The sequence below is a fragment of the Prionailurus viverrinus genome, chromosome A2 (assembly GCF_022837055.1).
Source record: "Prionailurus viverrinus isolate Anna chromosome A2, UM_Priviv_1.0, whole genome shotgun sequence".
NCBI lineage: Eukaryota > Metazoa > Chordata > Mammalia > Carnivora > Felidae > Prionailurus > Prionailurus viverrinus.
In genome coordinates, this window is record NC_062562.1 from 146,421,677 (window position 1) to 146,438,572 (window position 16,896).

General features: G+C 42.1%; 1 protein-coding gene across 5 annotated transcripts in view; it reads left to right on the forward strand.

Annotated features, from left to right (window-relative positions):
• NRF1 (nuclear respiratory factor 1) overlaps nucleotides 1-16,896 on the forward strand; it is a 146,206-nt gene that overhangs the window by 102,449 nt on the left and 26,861 nt on the right. For 2 of the 5 annotated variants that reach the window (XM_047840000.1, XM_047840018.1), the window contains exons 9-11: nucleotides 191-349; nucleotides 2,734-2,891; nucleotides 10,286-10,410. In XM_047840000.1, coding sequence (XP_047695956.1) covers nucleotides 191-349; nucleotides 2,734-2,891; nucleotides 10,286-10,410 — 442 coding nt within the window. Of the gene's footprint in view, nucleotides 1-190; nucleotides 350-2,733; nucleotides 3,249-10,285; nucleotides 10,411-16,896 lie in introns of those variants that run through there. The other 3 variants (XM_047840009.1, XM_047840028.1, XM_047840035.1) reach the window with 3 other exon arrangements.

Genomic DNA, 16,896 nt, shown 5'->3' on the forward strand with positions numbered 1-16,896 from the left:
AGCTAGGAGTTGTGTTCCTATCAAAAGGAGTGCATGCAGCGCACTGCGCTGGGAAAGCGTGGAAGGGCCTCGGGGTTCACTGTAGCTAGAGGGATAAGAGTAACCACAGTTTGGAGGGCCTCGTTGGAGTGGGTCTCTCAGAAAAGCATTGATGCTAACTGTACATCCTCTGAATATCTTTCCCTCCTAGGGCTTGGGGCCCTTTCTCTGGGACATGGTGACATCCGGCATAGATAACCACACAGTGGCTCCCAACAGATGGAAAGGGAGAGCAACAAGAGCTCAAGCAAATACAACTAAAGCACTGAGGCTGAAGAATAGGAAATTCCAAAGAAATGTTAACACCCAAGTGATTTATTTATCACCTGCCATTATTCTGAATAGAAATCTCTTCGTCTGCTTCTTCTTCCTACTTCCTCTCTACCCTTTGCCACCATCCATTAATCTTTCATGCCATATAATTTAACTTCCTTAAAGTATACTGTATATGGCAACTTTCTAATACCATTTTTACTGCAAATACAGTTGTAACTAAATGTGTATACATTAAATTGCTACCATTGGAGTCTGAGTCTTGGGAGAGCTGCACTAGGCCAAGCTCTGCAGTGGGATGGGCAAAAATCTAGACGGGCAGATCTGGAAAGAGGAAGACTGTTTAATGGCAAAAGGTGACAGGGCTGGCCGGCTTCGGCTGACGTTTTGAGCGCAATCATAGACCATCTGCGGATTCGTGGTGTAGCTTGCCGTTGAAAGTGGCATTATTTACACTGACACTCACTGGAGTAATGAAATCAAAGAGATACTAACTCCCGGGAAGCAAGAGTTTTGTGAGTTCCCAAGTGGGCGAATTTGCAGCTCTAAGGGAAGGAAGTGGGATGTCTCTGCCTCTTAGTGACGGGCCCTGAAGTTTTGCTGCCACAAGCCACTGCCTGTGCGAACTCAGGGCGAAAACTAGGGTAGTTCAAAGGAGTGTCCCATTTTCTGGGAGGCTTTTGACAGGCATTCTGAGAAGCACCATCATAATCTAAGTGTGGCCATAGAACCGAAGCAGGAGGCATTTTAAATCTCTACCTCTCCTAAGCTTGGGACACAGTAAACATGCAGGAGGCACGAGGTCTCCACTCACCGGGCCCAAGCAGTACGAATCAGGAACAGCAAGAGCTCCAGTAAGCAGAGCTAATGTCCTGAGACCCGAGTCCATAGAAACATTGTACCCGAGCTGATTGATTTGCCACCTTCCATATTTTCGAATAGAAATTGCTTTCACGCTGTCCCTGCCGCTTTTTGTTTTTGAGGGGGAATAATTCATCAGCTAACACTTACCGAGCAAAACCGACTGAAGTAGCTAGACACGAGTATCTAGGACTGAGAAACCTCTAAATGTGGTTCTCAGTTAGGGCACCGCCCGCCACACACCCAGGACATTTGATAATATCTGGAGATGTTTTGGATTCTCATGACCGAGGAGGGTGCTGTTAGCATCTGGTAGTAGGTAGAAGCCAGGGATGCTGCTAAACGTCCTGCATGGCACAGGACAGCCCCCCACAGCAAAGACTTGTCTGGCTTCAAATGTTAATCGTGCCGATGCTGAGAACCCCTGTGCTAAATCTTGCACACCTGAAATCTGATCTGTCCTGTCACCAGAGTTTTTTGTTTGTTTCATTTTGTTTCTTCATAATTCTACCCCCCTCCCCGCCGACTAAAAGGCAAGCAGTTTTTGCTACATTAAAAAAAAAAAAAAATTGTTTCCTGAATTTGGCGGTTTCCATCAAAAATTAAAATACAGCGTAACTGATATACAATCCCACTTCTAAGAATTCATTCTATAAATAGACTCCCCAAAAATATACAACATAGGATGTAAAGATATCCATCCCAGTATTGCTTGTGATAGCAAAAGACTAAAAACTACCTAAATGCCCTTTAAAAGATGGCTGGTTAAATAAATCATGGTGTACCTCTACAATACAATGCTTTGCAGCCATTGTTATGAATCACGAATGAATGAAGCAGTTTTATACATTCCAAAATGGAATCATTTCAGAGATGTATAGCAAGGTACAAAAAGATAACAAAGAATATGCTGCCATTTATATTTTTTAGAAAGGGGGAAATAGTGAGTGTGTGTGTGTAAATAAGCTTGCATATAAAGAGACTATCCCTGCAAAGCTACACAAGAAATAGGGAACAGTAGTCACCTCTGTACTCAAGGTCTGGAGTACTGGCATTATGTGCCCTTTGGTACCATTTGAATGTTTTCAAAATTATATTTATTGTCTATTCAAAAATGCTAATTTTTAAATGTTTTGGTTTAGTCAAAATTTTCAATCTGAGCCATGTCAATGTGTTACCTATTCAAAAGAACTCAAAAGAATAGGTAATACATTGATATGTCTCAGATATTTTTAAAAGTACACATTGGAAAATCTTGCTTTCTGTCTCCTATCCAACCTATTCCCACAACTCCCTTCCCCCCACACACACCAAGGAAAAGAATTTCAATGGTTTCTTTTGTGTCCTTCCCAAATTTCTTTATGCAAATATAAGTAAATTCAAATATATATTCTAATACCCCCCTTTTCATACACAAAAGATAGCATACTAAAAACCCTGTTCTGTACATTGTAGGTCATGCTAATTTAAAAATGTGTCTGTATTTGGCTGAGCACATAGCAATGTATCATAAGCCTTTTGTGACTTTGATTCTTTACTATCGTGTCCTCTCTGCCTCAGGTGGAACAAAATTGGGCCACGTTACAAGGAGGTGAGATGACCATCCAGACGACGCAAGCATCAGAGGCCACCCAGGCCGTGGCGTCACTGGCAGAGGCCGCAGTGGCAGCTTCTCAGGAGATGCAACAGGGAGCTACAGTCACCATGGCACTCAACAGGTGGAGGCAGGGGTGGGGGACTAGATGAGGACAGTGGATCTGCCCCTGCCTGTAGGTTGTAAAGAGAAATGTTGCACTTCAGTTTGTCACAGTTGGCAGTCGCAGCTTAATCCTCTCAGCCCACGGAGTATCGTCATTTGACTTATCACCAGCCTTTCCCAGCCCGTTCCTGCGCTCCGTCACCCACCCCCACAGCCAGTCCTGCCTTCTGACTTCCAGCTCGCGTCTGCTGGTCAAGAGACCGTGATCCCTTTTCCTTTCTCCTATTCTGTGCCCTTTAACCAACCAAAAAACGCAAGGTTTGACGACTTTGTGTTTTTAATGGGACCAAAGGATATAATAAAGCAAGAAGCTTCAGGATTGATTTTCTATTTACCCTACAAAACAAATTGCTTTTAGTCATTCTTTCACTCCTACAAAAGAAACCACCTTTTTTTTTTTACATTTATTTACTTATTTACTTATTTATTTATTTATTTATTTATTTATTTATTTTTGAGAGAGAGAGAGAGAGAGAGAGAGACAGAGTGAAAGAAGAGGAGGGGCAGAGAGAGAGGGAGACGCAGGCAGGCTCCAGGCTCTGAGGTGTCAGCACAGAGCCCGATGTGGGGCTCGAACTCACGAACCACGAGATCATGACCTGAGCTGAAGTCGGACGCTTAACCGACTGAGCCACCCAGGCGCCCCTACACTTATTTATTTTTGAGAGACAGAAACAGTGAGCAGGGGAGGGACAGAGAGAGAGAAGGAGACACAGAATCCGAAGCAGGCTCCAGGCTCTGAGCTTTCAGCACGGAGCCCGACGCAGGGCTCAAACCCACGAACCGTGAGATCAGGACCTGAGCCGAAGTCGGATGCTTAACTGACTGAGCCACCCAGTCACCCTGAAACTACTTTTTGTTAGGGACATTAATCCATTTAATCCATGTTGAGAGCTGATTTTACTGACTTTCCAGGAAATGTTTTCCTTATCAGTGACTTTCTGAAATCAGTTTTGGCTTACTGGTGATTGGAGGTTTCCAAAACTAAATTATATTGTTCCCTGCTTGGTTTCCTTCTGTTGGTTCTGTTGACAGAAAAGATCATCCCCACATCATTCTTTTTCTTCTTCATTGCGGACATAATTTTATTTTCCCGCGGACCCGGGCATTTTAACCAATATTTAAGAGTGTGGGCCTTGAAGCCAGACAATCTGGGTTTAAGCTACAACTCCATCACCCATTTAGCTGTTTGACCTTGGATAATTTACTTGAACTCAGTGCCCAGGCTTTCCTCTTCTGTAAAATGGGGATAAAAACAGCAGCTACCCCTGTTGGGTAGGGGCGTTGTGAGAACTGAGAAAGCCAATGCGTGCGAGATCCGTAGATCAGTGCCTGGCATACGGTAGGTCTGCTGCCACCATTATGTGCAGCAGCTGTTGTTAGTCTCAGACAGTCACTGAACTCTTAGGACATGCCTGCACTCTGCTAGGTAAGGTTGTAAATAAACAGCGCTCTAAGATACCATGCCTGCCCTCAAAGAAGTCATGTTATTAACACTGGGGAAATTGACTTAAGTAAAACAGTTAGTGAACACTGTTCCTCCGAATTTAATGCACTGTTGAATCATGTAGTACACACCACGAGCACTGCAGAAATTCAGAGGAAGGGGATCACCTCCTCCAAAATAGAAGAGCCAGCCAAAGTTTAGATTGGTTGTGATAAATAACTAGAAAGCCTCGATAAGCTGACGCGCAAATGACATCCGTGTGGCTGTGTAGAAGCCACACTTCCGTGTGGCTGAGAAGAAGGTTCTGAGGTCACATAGATTCAGGTTCGAATTCTAGCTCTGCCACTTACTAGCCATTTGATCTTGAGAAATTTAACCCCTAGGCCTTGGTTTCCTCATCATTATAAGGCTAATTCTTATCATAGGGAATTTAAAAAGTTTCACGGAGATGATGTAAATAAAACTCTCATCGAAGTACACAGCCCCTAGTTAGCACTTCAGGAATTAGTTACCATGTATTTTTCATTTTTTTTAAGGTTTTATTTTGAAGTAATCGCTACACCCAGCGTGGGGCACAAACTCACAACCCCAAGACCAAGAGTCACATGCTCTACCAACTAAGCCAGCCAGGCACCCGAGGGTTATCATTTAAGTTGTATTTTCAATTTTGTGTATTCAGAATTGCTTATAATGAGAAGAGATTAGCAATAGAAGGTCAGTTAGGAGGAGGCGGGCCAGGTGTGGTTTGTTAAAGACTTGGAAACTAAAGTAGTAAGAGTGGCGGTAAAGTGAGTTTGAAGGGAGTGCGGCCAGACTTGGTGGTTGATTAGGTATGGAGTGCACGAGCGCGCGCGTGTGCACGCACACACACGCACACACACACGCACTCACCCAGGGGTACTCTAAGTGACCTGGGATTGAAACTCTTTTTCTTAGCCCATTGAACCATGTGGCTTTTCAATAACGTGAAAGTCTTATTTGACCCCTTACACTTTGGCCCAACCCCACTCCTTTGAGAAAGGACCACAAATAAACTTCCTAAAGAAGCCATGGCCAGGGTAGGAACCTCCCTCTGGCCTGGTAACCCCTTACTGTGGCATGGAGCCTAACATTAAAGACCAGCAAAACTTGATTTCATTGAGCCAGCACCTTGGATATTCCAGTGAAGTGTGAGTGTCCTGGGAACCCTACACATAGTGGAAAATATGAGGCCCATTCTGGCTCCCTTTAGTGTAAGGAGCAGGGCTTATTTCTAAAGGCAAAGAGAGTAATGGTTTCCCCTGAGGGCTTGTTAACAAACTCAGATGCAGCTGCGGTGGCTATAGTGTTTACTCCAAAGGAAGGAGAACATGGTTCACTGTGGCACGTAGGAGGAGTAAAGATGTTGAAATCTGTTTGCAATCAGTTCAGAACCCAGTGAGTTGTTGGGGGATGGTGTTTTGCAGCCTCTGCTGGGGGTGAAGAAACCAAGCCTGGCAACGAAGACTAGACTGTAGCAGGCTGCTAGGGGCCTTCTGATTCCAAGAGAGGTAACCCACTGGCCAGTGGCAGGAAGTTTGGACTTAAGACACACACCCTTGGTGTTTGCTGCTTTGTGGGATGAGGTGATACTCCCAGCCTCACCACAGAATTTGTTGCTGGAAATTATCTTAGAACTACACTGAGAAATCCAGCCTTTGTTCCCATGGTAACAAAGTGATTTCTTAGCGCTGGTTCCTTCTAGCTGTTCCATGCTGGAACAAGGATGGTTCTTTACTGATCACCTGCCCTCCGCTGCGCCGTAAGCGGCAGATGTGGGCGCAGAGTGAGGGGAGAGAGGGAAGCCGCACAGCATGGCAGGTGCGGAATAAGAAGGCAGAGGAGCTCCTTCACCTGTTGGAGGGGAGATGGGGATAAGGACAGATGCAGGACAGACCTGTTTTTCAGCCACGCTGTTTAAAAGAGTTTTGTGTAACAAGTCGGAACAAGGGCCCCGGGCTCAAACAGCCCACCCTGGCATTGTAAATAATCCAAAGAGGTATGGAGAAACAGTCATTTAAAAATGTGGAAACTGGTTAATTTTTTAATTATTTTCAAAATACATATAAATCATCTTTAGAAAGGAGATGGGGAGAGAATCAAAGTGAACAAATGAAGTGCAGAGCATTACAGCTGGGAAAAAAAAAAAAAAAAAGTATTCGGCCAAACAACCAGAGGGGAAAGGAAGTGAAATCATCATGTGATTTGTTGCGATAAAAAGATTAATTTGATGTTTCAGTGTGTTGGTTAAGCTGTCCTGGATTATATTCCCTCTTAAACAAGTAAATTTAAGTCAGTACAGCCCTTGCATATACAGATACATGATAAATATTCATAGACTGAGTCTACATTTGCTCTAGTAGAAATTGACGCTGTGCTGTCGACACGAAGACAATTTTTACCGTCTCCTGTGACTCGGCGCTATGGGAAAGCAAAGGCTCGCATTGAGTCCTCTTGTTCCGGAACTTAGAGTTGCTTTTCTTTTGCTGTGAAGACACTGGGTTCAAAAAAAAAAGTGAATCATATTTTTGAGGAAAAATTCACTGTTTTTTTTTTTTTAAATGAAAGTACTATTGACTTAAAATTAGACATATTTGTCAAAAACGTGTGAAGCGGTAGCTTAAAGCCCTTTTCATCCCTCTTCATCTTAGAAGTAAAGGTCATCTTTTTCTAGCAGTAAGTTTGCCCTCTCTCCATGAAATCTCGTGTCAGCGGTTTTAAAGTAGATTTGGAAATGAAGGCCTGCTGACCACAGGAGTCACAGTTGTCTTTATGCCCCCATGGAAAAGATCCCTCCCTCGCTGCTTTGCCTCTGGCCTCTGGCAGCCGATGAAATAACTGACCTCGCTGGCCTACGGGCCTGTCATCCCCCTTGGACTGCTGCTCCCAGGTTGCACTAGGGTTCTGCTCGTTCACAGCCTTTCTTCTACCAAACATATTTTAGAAAGATGTTAAAGAAAATGACCTCGGGGCACCTGGGTGGCTCAGTCGGTTAAGCATCCGACTTCGGCTCAGGTCACGATCTTACGGTTTGTGAGTTCGAGCCCCGCATCAGGCTCTGTGCTGACAGCTCAGAGCCTGCTTCAGATTCTGTGTCTCCTCTCTCTGCCCCTCCCCAACTTGTGCTCTGTCTCTCTGTGTCTCTCAAAAAATAAATAAATGTAAAAAATTTAAAGAAGAAAAGAAAGAAAAAGAAAAAATGACCTCAAACACGTGTCCAGGAGTTCCAAGACTGGCAGGACGTCACCTTTGATGGTCACAGAAATAAAATTATACACATTGTGATAAAAACTGGGGAATGAACAGTCACCGAGGTAACGTGTAAACAAAGATAGTATTTCCATATAAGCAGTTTTCATATACAGCTTCCTTCTTGCAAATACCACACTGCTGCAGCTTTTCGGAAAGAACAGACTCTTCAGCTTTCTAGGAAGTCTCAGGCCAGAGTATGAAATATTTTTGTCATTAATCAATGACACCTGGGTACTGTAAACTTGGCTGGTAGTGTTATTTGACATAAGTTTCTTAGAAAAATATTAAAGATTAAGGATGTAGACACTAAATCATCACTCATTTTACTATGTCTAATAAAAACTCTTGAAGGACTTTGAAATTAAAGTCTACCGTGTAAAGTGTAAAGAATAGCCTTGGTAGGAATTCCAGATCAAAGGTCCCCTTTAGTTCTAAATTCATGTTATAGATACCGTGGAATGACTGGCTTTGGACATCACATCACCAAGAAGTGTGCCTCTGAGTGGAGGGTGATCTTAATTTTTACGGACTGCACGTGCACTCCATGACTGGTGAGCTTTTTGCTCAGGCTCAGTTAGTCCCCAAATGTTTATGAATGGGGGCGCCTGGCTGACTCAGGGGAGCATGGGACTCTTGATCTTGGGGTTGTGAGTTCGAGCCCCACAGCGGGTGTAGAGATTACTTTAAAAAAATATATATATATATATTTATATTATTCATAAATATATAAAAATATGTAATAAATATATAATATAAATATTATTCACAACTAGTATAAGTATATATAATATTTATGAAGGAAGCAAATAAATTTGAAATATATAACTATAACCTTGAACTAAGTCAAAGGAAGCCTGGAAATTAAAAGTTGCCATGGGGAAACAATGTTAGGTGAAAAAAGCAGGCTATAAAACTGTAGCAGTAAGTGTAATCCTCATTATTAGCTGTTTAAAGCTGTATTTAAGATTAGAAGGAAATAACTTATGTCTGTGATATTTTTAAAGTTTCTTTTATACTTAATGAAATTTTTACAAGCCTTCCGCATGTATTTTATTATCAGAAAAAGATAGCTTGAACACAGACATAAAAATTAAGTCCAAGTTAGGAAGAGAGTGGGAATATTCTATTTAATGAGACTTTTCTACCCATTGGGTTTCTTTGACTGCTTCCCAGAATCCTTCTATTCCCCCAGGGAAATGAGAGTGTCAGTTGCTTTACTTGTATCTGCTGGCTTTCTTAAATGAAAGTGACACTACTGAGTGTGGTACGTGTTGCTTTGCCCATAGTCAGGACACGTCTCCCCTAACCAGTCCACAGTCCCTCACCCAACCCCGCCTACAGCTTGTGACCACGAAGTGTGCCTGCCAGAGTTAGGCAAAGTCTGCAACTCAGAGCAAAGCTTATTCATCTGGCTTATTTGGTGTCAAATCCAGGCCTTTGCCCCCGCTGCTGCTAAACTAAATGACACCACCTCCTCCCCTCTGAGCCCACGTTTGATACTCCTTCAGGAATCGTGCAGAGTGGGAGCTGACACTTTCCCAGGAGAGGTGCTGAATTTCTGCTTCTTTCACATTTTAACATCTCTGAAATTTGAATGGTAAACCACAGTACTACAATTGTCAGGCTTTTTTTTTTTTTCCTTGCTTGCTGGCACATAAAATAATGGTGCATTTTTAGTTTGTGGGTATCATAGAATCAATAAAAATGGGTATTTGTGCATTTGGGACCAGCATATCACAAGAAGAAAGGAGAATAGGATACAAACTGCCAGAATAGTGCTCACTATAAACAGATGGTTAATACCTTTCTATTCTGCAAAGTGTTTGCAAGGAAGGGAGATTTTATTGTTTCTTTGTGTTTCTAGAGGCTGGGAGTTTGGGCTTATGGTGATCATTTAAAATTTCAAGCCTTAATTTAGCACTGCCCACATGTATAGTGAGGCAAAGAGAAAACCTAGACTTTGCAGGATGTTAGGGTGTTAGCCATTACTTTGTACTTGAAGTCGCGCATATAAACCACATTGTTACTATTTGATATTCATTGAATAGCCGGTCCACGTTGTTGACTCCTCGTACTGTCGTCCTCGGCTAAAAAGGGTAGTTTTTGTTTTGTCTGTTTGGGTTTTTTTGAGCAGCAGGCAAAAGTTTATTGGAGACAAGATCAGAAAGGAAGAATAGTATGAAAGCTCTCTTTACAGAGAGGGGACATTCGAAAGTGAGTGTCCCCAAAAGGGCAGTTTTAGGTAATCTGCCTAGTGTTGCCATAAAGAGAAAAGAGAAGAAGAAAACCTTGTAATTACCAACCAGAAAGGCTTTCGCACTGTCAATGTGGATCATACCTTCCACTGACAGTGAGTGCCTTCTGTCCTCAAACACCCGTTTCCTAGATTTAAAGAAAATCTCACATTAGCTCTTTAAATCTGTAAGACTTGGGGTTTCTCTAGCTACTTACTGTTACCATTTAAAAATTCCCCTGGCTCTCCCCAGCAGCAGTGGACTCCAGTATTCGCTGATAGGCTCATACCCATGGAGTCAGTAGAGAGATCCAAGGAAGGGTTGGAAGGATGGTTTGTCTTGCTGCAGTGCTGTACCTTTATCCAGCTTACACGTCCCCCTCTCCTGTTCCTGTGCCCACAGCGAAGCCGCCGCCCATGCTGTCGCCACACTGGCCGAGGCTACCTTGCAAGGAGGGGGACAGATCGTCTTGTCTGGGGAAACCGCAGCAGCTGTCGGAGCACTTACTGGAGTCCAAGATGCTAATGGTAAGAGAGCATAAATATTTTATTGAATGTCTTCCCCGTTTCCACTTAAACCTTCATGACATGACTGACAGCAGACCCTTCAGAAAGAGGTTGAGCTTTGATTTGAGTTTTTCTTTATTGATAGGCAATTGATGCCTAGGAAAATTCTAGGAGCCTCTGATTCCTTTCACTAGGAGGAGACTTGGGGTTTTCTGAGGGGAAAAAAAAATCCATGATAACGCATATCTAACTGAAATGCTCATTTGAAAACTGTTTTGCTGTGACAGGACTTACCAAGAGGTACTTTAAAATTTGCCACGGGCCACATTTTGTCCTTTACTCTCCCATGGGGTAGATCAATGTCCTCTGCTATAGCAGAGGTCCTCCCATGGGCGGGTGCGTTGTGGTAGGGTAGAACGTTCCATCTTGAGAAAGGCACCACCATCTCACACAGATCAGCCAGCAAGCTGTGACGAGGGCACTTTTCTGGTTGGTGCTCTGAGTCTGCATCCTGTTAAATGTGTCCTCACCAAGGACCTCTGGATTTAGCCAGTTACACACGCCCACCCTTCCCTTCTTTCCCAGCTCTTTGACTACCTGGATATTGGTGACTTCCTGAATAAACAAAAGGGATAAAGTTCATAGAAATATGGTGGCAAAAATTTACAGCTCCAGCCCAGCTCTTTGGGTCCACTTCGGCAGGCTCCAGAAGTCAGTTACCAAGACTTGGGCTGCCCTGGGAAGTGCCTCAGAACTCTGGGTCAAAACGGAGGACCAGCCCCATTTGGCTGATTATTTATTGAATTTTTAAAATGAAACGTGTATGTATGTATCTGTGTGTGTGTGTGTGTGTGCGTATATATATACGCACACACACGTATATGTATATATACATATGTACATATGCATATACATACATACATACACTGCTGGTACTACTACTACTCTACTAGGTTAAGTAGAACAAACTAAGTACTCCATGGTTTTTGGAAATTTCTTTTGTCCTAAAAAGAGGACAGAATAAATAATAACATACTTTTATTTAGGCAGAAAATTCCTTACTGACATTAGTAGCTGAAAGAAAAGTGCCTGGAACTTTTTAAAGGATAGGTCCCTCATCAGTGAAAAGAGTTAGTTGGAAAAGTCTTTGAAGAAAGACCCCAAGTTGTGTCCTCCTTTGGAAGTGGGAAGAGGAATGTGTTTGTGTATGTCACCCAAAGAAGAATTAACACAAGAAATGTAAAGAGCCACTGTGGCTTCTGAGAATCATTTTCCTAAAAAAAAAAAAAAAAAACAAACAAACAAAAAAATAAAAAACTACAATTATAGTCTGCTTTTTCTGTAGGGCTAGGGCTTCCATGAACTAACCGTAACAGGGATAGGCTTGATCTTAACCAGAACACTGCAGGATAAAGGGCATCTTCCAGCCGTGTATATTCAGGATGAAATGGACCACAGGAAGAAGTAAGGAAAACCTCCCTCTTTAGCTAGAGTCCTACCCCTACTTCCTTACCTTACACTGTTCCTCATCTGAGTCCTAATCTACCTTGAACAGATAGGATATCTGGCTATGTGACATTCTTCTGAAGTGCAAATTGCTGTTACTTACAATGGAACTACTACAGATCCTTCTCTGCCTGCATTTGATAGGAGACTGTTATCCTTTCTAATGGTCTTGACCTGTCTGGGCAAGGAGAACAGACAGCTTTATCGTTCTGGCTCCTTCTCAGCCTCACCTTTTCAGATGAATTTATATGTAAGTATTTGGATCCTGTGGGTCTCGGGCCAAATAAATCCATTCGGCCGGCCGTGTGGGAGGAAAGCTGAGCCACACCCACTATTGATTCCTAGAAGCTGCCTCTTTTCCGTAGCCTTAGGGTTGTGTGAGTCCGTTGGGTTGATTTCATGTCTTTGGCTGTGTGTTTGCGATAAGAGAAAGTTCTGGTCTACATCCTAAAAGCCAGTGGTTCCCAAAGAATACCATCCCCAGTTTGTGACCACTGACATGTGCTGAACTAAGACTTGAGGGTTGGAATTAGCACTTTCTCGGCACAGCTTTTCTGTGTCAAATCAGGCCATTGAGTTGCGCCTTACTCCAGCAATTTTAGGCAAAGGCCGATCGTTTCATCTCTTCCTTGGGAATCCAGAAAATGACTCTAATATTGGGTATGATTCAAATAATTCTGACGCTCCTTCTGTCTTCTGACATTTCACCCAGAGTGCTGTAGGATTTGCTGTGGGACTAGAACCAAATTTTTCCCATGTAACTAGCCAATTTGGTTTCTGGGTAGTCTTTTAGGGATTCTCTTTTCATCGTTCTTTCAGACCGTGTTGTCTTGCCAGAGTTTGTCACTTCTGTGATGGCAACCTTATGGGGTCAGCCGATAGACCAAGTTGATTATCAGGAAGAGTTTATTATCAGGAAGAACCAGATGGTAGCAGAACAGTGTGCTATCTGGAAACACCACTAGCAGGGAAAAAGAAATACATCCCAGATTCCACAGTATGTTTTAAAATAAAACCATAGCAGACAGCCCTTCTAAGAGCAATCTGGATATTGTTTGTGCCTGAAGCAGAGGAGTTTTTGTGTCTTCTGAGATGGAGAACCATTGGGTGTGGAGCTTGATAGAGTACAGTAACTGGTGAGAGATGGCCAGGCAGCACAAGGATATGAAGCAGTGTCCTGTAGGACGGTGGTGTGCAAATTAGAGATAACCCATGCATGCATGGCAGAAGTTTAATTTCTGGGTCACCAAGGCAGATTGGACAGAGACCTTGCACCCTGTAGACATCTCCTGTTTTCTGGACTCTACCCTGCCCCAACACTAAGGGGACTGACTACTCAAGCACTAGTATTACTTTATTTTATGCTCCTCCTTTTTCTATAGCACTAAATGAGTTTTTGGTCTCATGGAATCTCATGGTTTAGTTCAAAGTAAAGCTTTTCACAGGCGGCTTTCTTTTCATTGAAGTGCAGATAGAATTGCCTAAGACTGGAAAAGGCCTCTCCGTGAGCGCCTTCCTTTACCTCTTTTCTTTTCCTTTCTTTTTCTCACAGTGGTTCCTTGGCCCTCCCCCAGCCCCCCACATCTTAATATAAAAGGTTGTACAGTCTCTAAAGGCAGCCCCACACAGGGATTGAGGAGCTCTTTGAGTGATAACCACCTCTCACCTGACCGTCCACCCATGGATAGCAATCTTCAGGGAACCAGATCTCCCACATCTTTTTTCTGCCTTCCTATTTCAGCAAAAATAATTAAAAATAGGAATTATATTGGCACCTGGGCACCTCTTCTGAGGTGCTGTTACGTCTGAGATCTTATTGCATATTCATGCAGCCGTCTTCTATTCCTCAAAGCTAGATGGGGGCGGGGGAACTAAGCAGATAGTTCATAGTTAATCAATAAAGGTAATGGGGATCATCTGTTTCAACTATTGTCCCATTAAGACTCTCACCAGAGCTGCTGAGAAAGTATCCTATGTTAAAGGTTATAACCCCTTTAATTGTATACATTGCAAATAGGTGTTTTTTTTTTCAGTTTATTTTTATTTTATTTCTGTTACTTTCATTTTTATTTCCTTAATTATTTCTCTTTTGCCTTTACATTTGCATAGGCCCCAAATCAGATAAATATCTATATGGAAGTTCTTCTATGGTCTCATTTTTTTATTTTAAATACTGTGAAATATCTGGAATTTATTTTGAATATGGCATTAGGTAGGGATCTGAATTGATTTTTTTTTCCCCTATATAATCTATTCCAGCACCATTTATTCCATAAAAGGTTGAAATCCATCCTTTCTAAACTGATTTGAAATGCCATTTTTATCATGCAGAATGTTTTTTTTAGTTTATTTTAATTCCAGTGTAGTTAACATACAGCGTTATATTAGTTTCAGGTGGACAATATAGAGATTCGATGGTTCTGTACATTACTCAGTGCTCATCATGATAAGTGTACTCGTAATCCCCTTACCTGCTTCACCCATCCTCTGACCCACCTCCCCTCTGGTAACCACCAGTTTGTTCTCTACAGCTAAGAGAATCTTTAAAAAAAAGCGGGGGGGCGGCCTCTTCGTTTGTCTCCCCTTTATTTATTCCCCCTTTATTTATTTCTTTTGTTTATTAAATCCCACATATAAGTGAAATCATAAGGTATTTGTCTTTCTGACTTATTTCACTTAGTATTACACTCTCTAGACCCATCCATGTTGTTGCAAATGGCAAGATTCCATTCTTTGTTTAATGTTTTATTTATTTAGTTTGAGAGAGAGAGAGCATGCGCACACGTGGGGGAGGAGCAGTGAAAGAGAGAGAATCCCAAGCAAGCTCTGCACTGTCAGCACAGAGCCTGACCTGGGGCTCCATCTCACAAGCTGAACCGTGATAGGACAATCTGAGCCAAACCAAGAATCGGACACTTACCAGATTGAGCCACCCAGATGGCCCAAGATTTCATTCTTTTTTATGGCTGAACATTATTCCGTTGTGTATATACCACATCTTCTGTATCCATTCATGTATTGATGGATACTTAGGCTGCTTCCATATATTATTATAAATAATAACCAGACATGGGCGTGCAAATATCCTTTCGAATCAGTGCTTTTGTATTCTTTGGATAAATACCCAGTAATGCAATTACTGGATCATAGAGTATTTCTATTTTTAACTTTTTGAGGAACCTCCGTACTATTTTCCACCGTGGCTGCACCAGTTTGCATTCCCACCAGCAGCAAGAGGGTTCCCTTTTCTCCACATCCTTGTCAACACTTACTGTTTCTTATGCTTTTAATTTTAGCCATTCTGACAGGTGTGAAGTAGTACCTCGTTAGAGTTTTGATTTGCATTTCCCGGATGATGAGTGATGTTAAGCATATTTTACATACTTTTATATCTTCCTGTTTAGCAGGTTGTCTTTTAGTTTTGTTTCATTTGCTGCGCAGAAGCTTTGTATCATGATGTAGTGCCAGTAGTTTATTTTGCTTTTATTCCCCTTGCCTCAGGAGACATATCTAGAAAAATACCGCCACAGATGGGGCACCTGGGTAGCTCAGTTGGGTGAGCATCTGACTTTGGTTCGGGTCATGGCCTCACAGTTTGTGGGTTTGAGCCCCATGTCAGACTCTATGCTGACAGTTCAAGCCCGGAGCCTGCTTCGGATTCTGTGTCTTCCCCTCTCTCTGTCCCTCTCCCACTGACACTCTGTCCCTCTCTTAAAAATAAACATTAAAAAAATTGTTTTATTCATGTCTTTTGCCCATTCCTTCACTGGATTATTTATTTTGGGGGTGTTGAGTTTGGTAAGTTCTTTATAGATTTTGGATACTAACCCTTGATCTGATATGTCATTTGCAAATATCTTCTCCCATACCGTCAGCTGCCTTTTAATTTTGCTGATTGTTTTCCTTCACCGTTCAGAAGCTTTTTATTTTGATGAGGCCGCAATAGTTCATTTTTGCTTTTGTTTCCCTTGCCTCCGGAGATGCGTTGAGTAAAAAGTTGCTGCGGCCAAGGTCAAAGAGGTTTTTGCCTGCTTTCTCCTCAAGGATTTTGATGGCTTCCTGTCTTACATTTAAGTCTTTCATCCATTTTGAGTTTATTTTTGTGTATGGTAGAAGAAAGTGGCCCAGGTTCATTTTTCTGCATGTCGCTGTCCAGTTTTCCCAGCACCATTTGCTGAAGAGACTGTCTTTATTCCATTCTATATTCTTTCCTGCTTTGTCAAAGATTAGTTGGCCATACGTTTGTGGGTCCATTTCTGGGTTTTCTATTCTGTTCCATTGATCTGAGTGTCTGTTTTTGTGCCATAAAAATTTTTTTTTATTAAAAAAAAAAGAAAAATACTGCTACGACCAATGTCAGAGATATTCCTGCCTGTCCTTATTTCTATAATTTTTATCGTTAAGGTCTCACATGAAGGTGTTTAATCCATTTTGAATTTATTTTTGTGTATGGTGAAAGAAAGCGGTCCAGTTTCATTTTTTTGCATGTAGCTGTCTCCAGTTTTCCCAACACCATTTGTTGAAGAGACTGTCTTTATATTCTTATCTCTTTAGTCGAAGATTAACTGACCATATAATTGTGGGTTTGTTTCTGGGCTTTCTATCCTATTTCATTGATCTGTGTGTCTATTTTTATGCCAGTACCATACCATTTTGATTATTATAGCTTTGTGGTATAACTTGAAATCTGGAATTGTGATACCTCCAGCTTTGTTTTTCTCTTTTAAGATTTTTTTTTAGCTATCCGGGGTCTTTTGTGGTTCCATACAAATTGTAGGATTATTTGCCCTAGTTCTGTGAAAAATGCTATTGGTGTCCATATGCAGAATTCTTTTTTTTTTTTAATGTTTATTTATTTATTTTGAGAGAGCAAGTCAGGGGAGGGACAGAGAGAGAGAGAGAGAGAGAGAGAGAGAGAGAGAGAGAGAATCCCAAGCAGGCTCCATGCTCAGCGCAGAACCCAACATGGGGCTCGATCCCACGAACTGTGACATCATGACC